The sequence below is a fragment of the Oncorhynchus keta genome, chromosome 26 (assembly GCF_023373465.1).
Source record: "Oncorhynchus keta strain PuntledgeMale-10-30-2019 chromosome 26, Oket_V2, whole genome shotgun sequence".
In the NCBI taxonomy this organism is placed as follows: Eukaryota; Metazoa; Chordata; class Actinopteri; order Salmoniformes; family Salmonidae; genus Oncorhynchus; species Oncorhynchus keta.
The window spans coordinates 29,883,817-29,894,739 of record NC_068446.1 but is presented as its reverse complement, the minus strand read 5'-3'; the positions used below and the strand labels follow the sequence as shown (position 1 = coordinate 29,894,739).

The 10,923-nt window shown below is 43.5% G+C and overlaps 1 protein-coding gene across 1 annotated transcript in view; it reads right to left on the bottom strand.

Annotated features, from left to right (window-relative positions):
• Nucleotides 1–2,057: 2,057 nt before the first annotated feature.
• LOC118376429 (leucine-rich repeat and immunoglobulin-like domain-containing nogo receptor-interacting protein 3) overlaps nucleotides 2,058–10,923 on the bottom strand; it is a 46,130-nt gene continuing 37,264 nt past the window's right edge. Inside the window, exon 2 of the mRNA XM_035763141.2 lies at nucleotides 2,058–10,143. Coding sequence (XP_035619034.1) covers nucleotides 8,273–10,093 — 1,821 coding nt within the window. The 5' untranslated portion in view covers nucleotides 10,094–10,143 and the 3' untranslated portion in view covers nucleotides 2,058–8,272. The remainder of the gene's footprint in view (nucleotides 10,144–10,923) is intronic.

Here is a 10,923-nt window from a genome sequence, read left to right as displayed (position 1 = left end):
CTGACAGAAGAGAAGCTGCATATATCTAACTATAGTTGACAAACAAAAGGCCTACCAAATGTCATAAATTATAATATGGCCTAACGAATGTTAGGAATTGTAAGCAGAAACTTGTGTAAATTTGGGGTGAAAGTAGTCATTGTGCCATATGGTGAAGTACGGAGTATAAGAAAAATACATTATTATGGAATTATTATGGTGGAAAGAACTGCACATGTAGCCTACTTTTTGAAGTGATTTGTTTGACAATCAGATGAAAACTTCGAAACACAACCCCATAGACTGCAAAACACCCATGATATGTGCCTCTGAGCCTGTGCAGACTGTTAAAAAAACAGTAAACGAGATAAGATGGTTGCATGCCACAGTATCCCGTCTAAGATCATCCCACCCATTTTCACCTACCTCATTCCCATACTGTTTTTATGCTGTTTTTTATTTATTTACTTTTCTGCTCTTTTGCACACCAATATCTCTACCTGTACATGACCATCTGATCATTTATCACTCCAGTGTTAATCTGCAAAATTGTATTATTCGCCTACCTCCTCATGCCTTTTGCACACATTGTATATAGACTGCCCATTTTTTTCTACTGTGTTATTGACTTGTTAATTGTTTACTCCATGTGTAACTCTGTGTTGTCTGTTCACACTGCTATGCTTTATCTTGGCCAGGTCGCAGTTGCAAATGAGAACTTGTTCTCAACTAGCCTACCTGGTTAAATAAAGGTGTTCTCAACTAGCCTACCTGGTTAAATAAAGGTGTTCTCAACTAGCCTACCTGGTTAAATAAAGGTGTTCTCAACTAGCCAACCTGGTTAAATAAAGGTGAAATGAAATAAATAAATAAATAAATAAATAATATCCCAGGCATCTTATCCTGGTTTCACCTAACCGGGACACAAGCTTTTCAAGTTATTGTAAACAGGATATGATGTTTATATGCGTCAACACAAAAACAGAATGCTTTGAGTATTCTGAATAATAACAGGATATTGGTGTGCATGTAAACGTGGTCACATCGTTGAAGCTGACTTCTCAGATCAATTTTTGTATATTTAACTAGGCAAGCAAGTTAAGAACAAATTCTTATTTTACAATGACGGCCTACCACGGCCTACAATGACGCCGAGCCAATTGTGTGCCACACTATGTGACTCCCAATCACTCCCAATCACGATGTGATACAGCCTGGATTCTAACCAGGGACTGTAGTGGCACCTCTTGCACTGAGATGCAGTGCCTAAGAATGCAGCACCACTTGGGAGCGATGTTGCTTGTTGTTTTATTTAGCTACTTAGTTGTCATTATTTCGAACAGAATTGCCACTATTATCTGAATTACAGTTAATCAAGGATTATTTTACGAGTGGTCCCAACGATTGTCTCTCACCTCAGATGGAGAGATGAGAGCATCTTCACTGAGGAGCAAGCAAGGTATGTTAAGATAGCTAGCTAGTTAGGTACATGATGCATTAGCTAGACTTTATAAACTATCAGCCCTTCACTACTCTTCTTTGTATTGTTCAAGGTAGGCTATAGCCTGTGATGTTGGAGTGACAGTACTATTGAAGACAAGATGCTATAGCTAACGTTAGCCTAAATGTTTCACTGACTATTTCAGCAGACGTGGTATTTTTCATCCCTGTATCCCACAAAACAAGTTAGGTAGCTATCAAGTTAATGTTAATTAATTGAGCAAGAGGGAGAGAGAGGTATTGATAAGAGACGCACAGTGGTTTGAAGAAGAGAGCCCCTTCTTTGTGAGTGTGTGTGTATGTGTTTTAATAAATAAGACTGATAAAGCACTGAAACAGAAAAAAATTCCTCTGGGTAAAATGGTGAAGGAAATGGGCAGGATCATGGATCTGGTGGCCAGCGCTGGATCCAAAATGGTCGTCACCATGAGGCACTCAGCTTAGGTAACAATGATGACCTAGTAGTTTGTTTGTGTGTGTTAAAAATCTCATTGTATTTCTTTGTCAGAGAGAGAGTCAATAATCATGACTCGCAATATAAATATAAAATTAATTTCAATATGAATGAAATTCTTCTTGCCCACTGCAATCCGGGCCTTCAACAATACCAGGTCGCAGTCAATACACAACACTACCCAGTAACTTTATTGGCTTTTGCACACTAGTACTGTACTATTTTACATGCTTTTCTTCGGATATATATTAATGTTAATCAGAATGATCTTTTAGTGTTGTGAGTATCAGTATCAGTTCACTCCATCACTCTATTTCTTGGTCAAATCACTCTACTGCTTGTCCAGCGTGGAGGTGTGTTGGGTCATCGTCCTGTTGAAAAACGAATGAGCGCAAACCCGATGGGATGGTGTATCACTGCAGAGTGTCACCGGCAAAGCACCCCCACACCATAACACCTCCTCCTCCATGCTTCACGGTGGGAACCACACATGCGAAGATCATCCGTTTACCTACTATGTGTCTCACAAAGACATGGCGGTTGGAACTTAAAATCAAAAATTTGCACTCATTAGACCAAAGGACATATTTTCACCAGTCTAATGTCCATTGCTCGTGTTTCTTGGACCAAGCAAGTATCTTCTTATTTTTGAATGTCCTTTAGTAGTGGTTTATTTGCAGCAATTCAACCATGAAGGCCTGATTCACAAAGTCTCCTCTGAACAGTTAATTTTGAGATATGTCTGTTACTTGAACTCTGTGAAGCATTTATTTGGGCTGCAATTTCTGAGGCTGGTAACTAATGAACTTATCCTTTGCGGCAGAGGTAACTCTAGGTCTTCCTTTCCTGAGATCCAATTTCATCATAGCGCTTGAAGGTTTTTGCGACTGCACTTGAAGAAACTTTTCATATTGACTGACCTTCATGTCTTAAAGTAATGATGGACTGTCATTTCTCTTTGCTTATTTGAGCTGTTATTTTACCAAATAGGGCTATCTTCTGTATACCACCTCTACCTTGTCACAACATAACTGATTGGCTCAAACGCATTAAGAATGAAAACAAATCCACAAATGAACTTTTAACAAGGCACTCCTGTTAATTGAAATGCATTCCGGGTGACTACCTCATGATGTTGTTTGAGAGAATGCTAAGAGTGTGCAAAGCTGTCATCAAAGCAAAGGGTGGCTACTTTGAAGAATCTCAAATCTCAAATATACGTTGATATGTTTAACACTTTTCTGGTTACTACATGATTCCATTTGTGTTATTTCATAGTTTGATGTCTTCACTATTATTCTACAATGTTGATAATAGTGAAAATAAAGAAAAACCATGGAATCAGTAGGTGTGTCCAAACTTTTGACTGGTACTGTAAGTATTCAGACCCTCTACTCAGTACTTTGTTGAAGCACCTTTGGCACCGATTTCAGCCACGAGTGTTCTTGGGTATGACGCAACAAGCTCGGTACATCTATATTTGGTGAGTTTCTCCCATTCTTCTCTGCAGATCCTTTCAAACTTTGTCCGGTTGGACAGCTACTTTCAAGTCTCTCCAGAGATGTTCAATCGGGTTCAAGTCCGGGCTCTCGCTGGGAAACTCAAGACCATTCAGAGACTTGTCCCGAAGCAGGTTTTCAAGGATCTCTCTGAACTTTGCTCCACTCATCTTTCCCTTGATCCTGACTATTCTCTCAGTCCCTGCCGCTGACAAAACATTCCCACAGCATGACACTGCCACCACCATGCTTCAGTGTAGGGATGGTGCCAGGTTTCCTCCAGTCGTGATGCTTGGCATTCAGAAAATCAGAAAATCTTGTTTCTCATGGTCTTAGAGTCCTTTAGGTGCCTTTTGGCAAACTCCAAGTGGGCTGTCATGTGCCTTTTACTGAGGAGTGGCTTCTGTCTGTTCTCTCTACCATAATGGCCTACTTGGTGGAGTGCTGCAGATATGACTGGAAGGTTCTCCCATCTCCACAGAGGAACTCTGGAGCTCTGTCAGAGTGGCCGGTCGGGTTCTTGGTCACCTCCCTGAACAAGGCCCTTCTCCCCCGATTGATATTTTTGGCCAGGAGGCTAGCTCTAGGAAGAGTCTTGGTGGTTCCAAACTTCTTCCATTTAAGAATGATGGAGGCCACTGTGTTTTTGGGGACCTTCAATGCTGCAGACATCGTTTGGTACCCTTTCCCAGATCTGTGTCTCGACACAATCCTGTCTCAGAGCTCTACGGATAATTCCTTCAACCTCATGGCTAGGTTTTTGCTCTGACATGCACTGTCAACTGTGGAACCTTATATAGACAGGTGTGTGTCTTTCCAAATCATGTCTAATCAGTTGAATTTAACACAGGTGGACTCCAATCAAGTTGTAGAAACATCTCAAGGGTGATCAATGGAAACAGTATGCAGCTGAGCTAATTTCGAGTCTCAGCTCAAAAGGTCTAAATTCTTATGTAAATAAGGTATTTCAGTTGTTGTTGTTTTTTAAAATAAATTTGCAAAAACATTTTTTTGCCTGATTCCACTTTGTCATTATGGGGTATTGTGTGTAGATTGTTGATTACAAAAATGTATTTAATCCTTTTTATAATAAGGCTGTGACGTAACAAAATATGGAAAAAGTCAAGGGGTTTGAATACTTTCTGAAGCACTGTATATGTTACAAACAGGGTGCTTAATTGAATTGGGGTATTTTTTTATATGAAACATACAGTAATATACAATATTCTCCCAACATTTGCAGGACAATGTAAACCACACCAATTTAATCTTTAGGATGCTGAAGCGCGGGAATGTTTATCATATTGTTATTTTTCCCAGAACACAAAAGTAGTTATTTTATTATTAGTATTCAATGAAGGTCTGATGCTAAATGTGCAGTGCATTCAGGTCCAGGATCAGTTGCCAAAAGTTGTTGAACATTGCAGATAGAAATGCAATGAAGAGCTGACATGATTCTCTGTTCTACATGTTGTTGTACATAGATTCAGAATGAAGTGAACCTCTCTCCAGTGACGATGCTGAAGATTACGCATCTTCCAGCAGAGGGCTGCAAATGTAAACTATTGGGACCGTTGGCAATGGGGCATTGAGTGAGGGAATGATCTATGGAGCCAGTGAACTAGCGTGACATAGTGCCAAACCACAGATAGACAGGCAGATGTTGATATTAACTTTAAATCAGCCCGATGACGGATCAGAAATTAGTGCAAAGGATGCCACGCTGCTTGCTTAGCAAGTACCACTTTCTCACGATTTGGTCCATACCTGGCGCAAACTCATGACCTCTGCCTTGCTAGCACACGTGACCGTCCTCCTGAAAAGTCAGCGCCGTGCGAATTGCTAGTTATTCGCTGGCGCAAATCGGGACACTTCAGGCTGAGAAGTCAATTTCACACATCCCGTGCTACGTTAGCACCCTAAATCCCAATACGAATTTTCTTCTGTAGTGTGGAAAGAGAATAATGATTATGTGTTAGGCAGCTGCACAGTGCTAATACGGATGTTGACTAAGGTATGTGCTAGGAACCTGCACAAAGTGCTAAGAGGGATGATTAAACAATTTTGCCTATTACTGGTTCAAAAAACCTTAGCTATAACTGCTCTTCCAAAATATACAAAATACTGCTATCATAATCAAATACACATTTTACAAATATTCAAGAACAGTGTAATCTTCACATAATTTCTGATCCTATTCTAATTAATCTGCAGAACGCAAATGATGTCATCCCATGTGATTGGGCACGGAAGGCCCTCTAGCACAGCCTAGCTCCATTCCATTGTGACCTCTCTTCCAGCATCCAAGGTCTCTGTCACATTAGCATTTTCCTGCATATCTCTGAGACTTGGGTCCTGATGAGAAACACTGTCACTGCTGGTCACCAGGCTTCCCACTGCTTTCCTAAGCCTAAAAGAGGAAACTGATCAAATACACTGCACGCTTGCCCTTCATAAGTTGTTTAGAAAGCACAGAAAGGGCAAATCTCTGTGCCAGGCAATCTGTGTCTGATAATAATTAAATTACTGGGTATTACCAGTTAGGACATTTTCCTTAGAATTATCCACATAAAATCTGACTTACAACACATTATGATCAACCACAATAGCTTTTAAAGATGACAAAATGCACTGGGGGTACAAAACATTAAGAACACATGCCTAATATTGAGTTGCAATCAGACAATGATGAATTAACAAAGGTTATATAGCAAGTAATTTAGAAACTGAGACAACAAATCTGAACACCCAACAACAACAATATACATACACAAAACGTTTTGTATTCATTTTCAGATGGGGTGCAGTCTGAGGGCATGTCACTATTGCTAAATACACCACCACCATCTGATCACATAGCAAATTGTGTCTGGTTTTGTTTGTGATAACTCACCTGTACACCAGGTTTATATATTTTTCATTTCGTCATTCAGGGTATTTTACGTAACAAATCCATTTGAAAAATGGAACTAGTCAAATGTGTAGCAGCATTTAATGCTGTTGAATGACAGATGAGCTTGGACGTCTCCTGTAATGTAGTTTGCATTTGGAGTCATTCTGTATGGTTTTAGCTTGGGAGTGTACCCTATAAAATACTGTTAAGCAGGGCGTAATTTGAGCGAGCCGGCACCTCTCAGTTTTTGACTGCTTCTTTCCAGAACCCATTTATCAGGATCCGGTACCTCTCATGGCATGACAAATAATTCTCACTGTTTGAAATGTAAAAATCCTAATAAAAGCTATCAGAGTTAATTCAAGTTCTCCTTTGTAATTCTCCTGGCTGCCCCCTTAAAAACGTCATGTTAAAACGTGCCTAATATTCTAAGAATTGATTTGTGTTGGTCAGCGCAACACTGTAACCTTTATACACCAACGCATGGCCATAGCTGCGGTGAGAGAGAGAAGACAGCATCTATCCCTCACATAACTAGAATGAGATTCACTTTCTATGAGCTCTCTCCCTCTCCCTGTTCTGATAGACATGAGCCTCTCAACTCGCATCTCTCCAGAGTTGCACTTCATCATTTATTTCCTTATAGAATCATATACGCAGCAGGGGTGCTGAAGGTGCCACAGCAGCCATGATGAATTCAAATACATTTGCCAAAGTAATAGAATTACCTCCATGTTCAGAAAGAAATGTCATAATTCTGAATACTACATCAGGAGTTGGACTATAATTTAGCTACAGAGAATCAATATCTTTTTAAATTTTTTTTTAAATAGCCTTGCTGTGGATTGTGTGTAGCCCAATCACAAGGCATGCTGAGAGTCAGGAACGAGAGGAAAATCTGTCAGTGAACAGCATGCACCCAAAACAGGCCTTTCGCCATATTTAAAATGCAATCGCGAGAAAACACAGGCTGGAAATTAAAGGGATCCTGCCGAAAAGACAATACTAATCTGATTTTAGGCTACCAAGTTATCAACTTCCAAATAGGCCTATTAAGCAAACAGCATTGTCTTACAAAGTAAAACGAGAGCGACAAGCTTTTGGCACGAGCGCATCGGCCATGTCCATGAGTGAGCTGCTCATCATTGGTTGAGTCAGTGAAACTGGAAGATTTTTATGACTATATTTTCCTCCTCATATTGTACAATATGTGTCTCCACACACCTAGGCCTAGGCTACTGATGGATTCAAGACAAGGTCGTTTGTATTGATCTCAGATTCTCAGTTTGTCAGTGTCAAAGTAGCCTGACAATTTCATAATTTGTGAGGTATAAAAAATATTCTGCTAGTCTCCAGTCATCTAAAATGATGTAGAATTGCATGAAATATAAAAGGCCACATTTTCCCCGGACCCTCGACTACAAATGTTTGCCCCATGTGTGCAACTTCTACAGGCGCCTCTACTATACTGCTCTATGCCAGTAAGCAAAAGCGGTGATAATGCATGCAATGCTTTAATATAAAGGTCATTTTTCCCATGCGTTCCCATACCTCGGAGCCCCAGGTCACCCTCCCCTTTTCAGAACCTTAAAAGGAGAGGGTGCACTGCAGAGAGACAGATGGAGCTGTGCAGTGGTGTTGTGTTTTGAATCTTAACAGTCAATGGGATTTAGTGACATCTTTAACTATCATCCAGACTCCTCTGCACAAGATAAACCACAATACACAAATAGCAAATGAGAGAAAATGTGTCTGTACCAAATCCATATACCTATTTACTTTTTGTCGATACAGACATTTACAAATACAAAACAAAGTTTTAGTACATTGTCTTAGATCACCTAATGTGTTGATTTCTGAACCAATAGGGATCCGAATCATAAAGTCCAAAGTTATTATTGTGTCCCCATCTGAGTCTACTAGTAACAGAGTGACCCGTTTTCTGATTCAAATCATCTTCATGTTGAACTTGCGGGCCCCTCCTTGTCCGCCGCTGGCTGCAGGGCCGTCCACCTTTCTGAAAGAGTACTCAACTGAGAAGTTATTCTTGTGCTGTCCCCGGCCCTGGCTCCATGCGAACAGCATCAGGAAACAGAAAACCACCACGCCAAGGAACAAGCAACACCCCATGGCTGTGGATATCAGGATTGTCTTGAGGTCCAAGGTGAACTTGAGGAAGACCTTGGTGTCGTTCAGATTGGTCTCGTTGAGGTCACCTGTGTAGTATGTGCGGTTGGCCATGAGTGCAGCGTCCAGAGGCAGTGAACTCACGGTCAGCGTGGCAAAGTAGGTGGCATTGCCCCCGGCGTTGCTGGCAATGCAGATGTAGGTGCCGGTGTCGGTCAGCTGGGCGTAGCGAATCTCCAGCGTTCCCTCGGGTAGGACGGTGACACGTCCAGTACTCTTGGTAGTGATCCGGCGGCGCTGGGGAGATACCCAGAAGATGATAGGTGTGGGCTCACCCTCCGCCCGGCACACAAAAGACACCACCTGGCCCTCCCTGGCAGTCACTGGCTGCAGCTTCCTGTTGCGTATCTTGGGCTTCTGGCAGGTAAAGTGGTCGAAGAGGGCAGAGTCTGAGAATGCGCTGAGGGCCCTGCCCTGCACCTCCATGGGGCCTGCACACACTGGGGACTTCCCTTCAAAGTTGAGGGTCTTCCTGCGCTGGAGGATCCAGAGCAGTCGGCAGTCACAGGACAGAGGGTTCCCATCCACACGCAGCGTCTCCAGGGTATTGACGGACTGGAAGGCACCCTCCTCCAGGGTTACCAGGGCGTTAGTGGATAGGTTGAGCAGGTGGATCTGCCGAAGGCCGCCGAGGGCATACGGCTGCACCATCATCAAGTTGGTGTTGACCAGGTGCAGCTCCTTTAGACGGACCAAGTCCCTCAGGGCCCAGGACTCCAGCACAGAGATGGGGTTGTATGAGAGATTGAGGCTGATGAGGTGGGGCAGGCTGCGCAGGGCAGCCGTGGGCACGGAGGTGATGTTGGTGTTGGTGATCGACAGCCAGGACAGGTTAAGGCCCTGGAGGCTGTGGGGGGAGATGTGCTCCAGGAAAGGCCAGTGGTCGATCTCCAGCCCCCGCAGCCCGCCCAGTTTACGGAAGTTCTGGTCCTCCAGGGAGGAGATGCTGAGGTAGCGCAGGCGCAGAGTGACCAGGCTGCGGAGGTAGGACAGAGACTGGCTGGAGATGGAGGTCAGGTTACACCTCTCAATGGTGAGCTCCCTCAGACCCACCAGGCCCAGGAAGGCCTTGTTGGAGATGTAGACCAGGTCGTTATCACCAACCTCCAGGTTCCTCAGGCTTTTCAGGTCCTGGAAGGTGAAGTCCAACAGGATGACAATCTTGTTCCCGCTCAGGTCCAGTGTGGTGAGGTTGGTGAGGCGTGAGAAGGCACCCATGGGGACCAGTTTGAGCTGATTACCCCTCAGCGACAGCACCCTCAGGCTCTGCAGGCTGGAGAAAGCGTTGGGTTCCAGGACGGTGATGATGTTCTCACTCAGGTCCAGCTCCTCCAGCCGAGGGAAGGAGAGGAGGTCGCCATGCTCCACCCAGCGAAGCCTGTTCCCACTCAGGTCCAGCAGACGTGTGTCCGAGGAGATGCCGTCGGGGAAGGCAGACAGACGCTTGCCCTGGCATGCCACAGACTTGAGCTTGGCCATGCACTCACAGCGCTGGGGACAGCCTTGGCTCTGAGTGGAGGGCAGAGTAGTCAGCAGCAACAGTAGCAGGCCAGGCCACCCCAGGCCTGGAACGGCTGCCATGTCCCCTCACTACCTTTGCACCACTGGGGCTGGATCACTGCACCAGACACCTGTCCACAGAGACCAAGAGAGAGAATGAAACAGACAAAGACAAATCAGTGCATGTATAACCCCTCCAACAGTTGAGATCAAACCCTGTAAATTAGTAAAATTACAATTACTGGTTTTAATTAACTTTGCACTGAAGTACAATTACAGCTAGTGCTCTGAGTCAAGTCTCAGAGGGTTACACACCATGGGAAACCCGGTCTGAGTTCCCAGTAAATTATTATTCTGGACCCCAGACGATAATGAGTGAAAAGTTAATTTACTCATCATAAATAGGTCAGAAACAAAAAAAGATCACACCAATACCCTGTTTGTCATGCCTCCATGCTCCATGCTCCAACATCAAGCAATACCGCTGGGCAGAAAATCTAGTGTTCAATCCGAGAGCGAGTGTTATAGTGTTCAATTGACTCTTTAGTGTAGCTCTCAGGCAACGTCACCCATCACACAAGGCTACGACCCAGCGCACAACACTATAATACTTCCATTACATCTCCATATTGTCTCTCTGAAGCTTGAAAGAACTCTGCCTGGATCTCATATAACAGACCACTCACTCCACAGGACAATGACCCCCTGCATCAGAGCGTTAATCCCTTCCTCAATCCATAATTTTCTCCAGTTTATACCGTTGACATGAAACATCCCAGGATTAACGCGTTCCATAACATCATATTCATTAAATGGTGGGCTTACGAAGGAGTAAATGTATTAAAACCCCATGAGACCTGTCACTCCCATTAGTTCATGCTTGGGAAGTCCCCAAGCCATGTGTTCTGTGT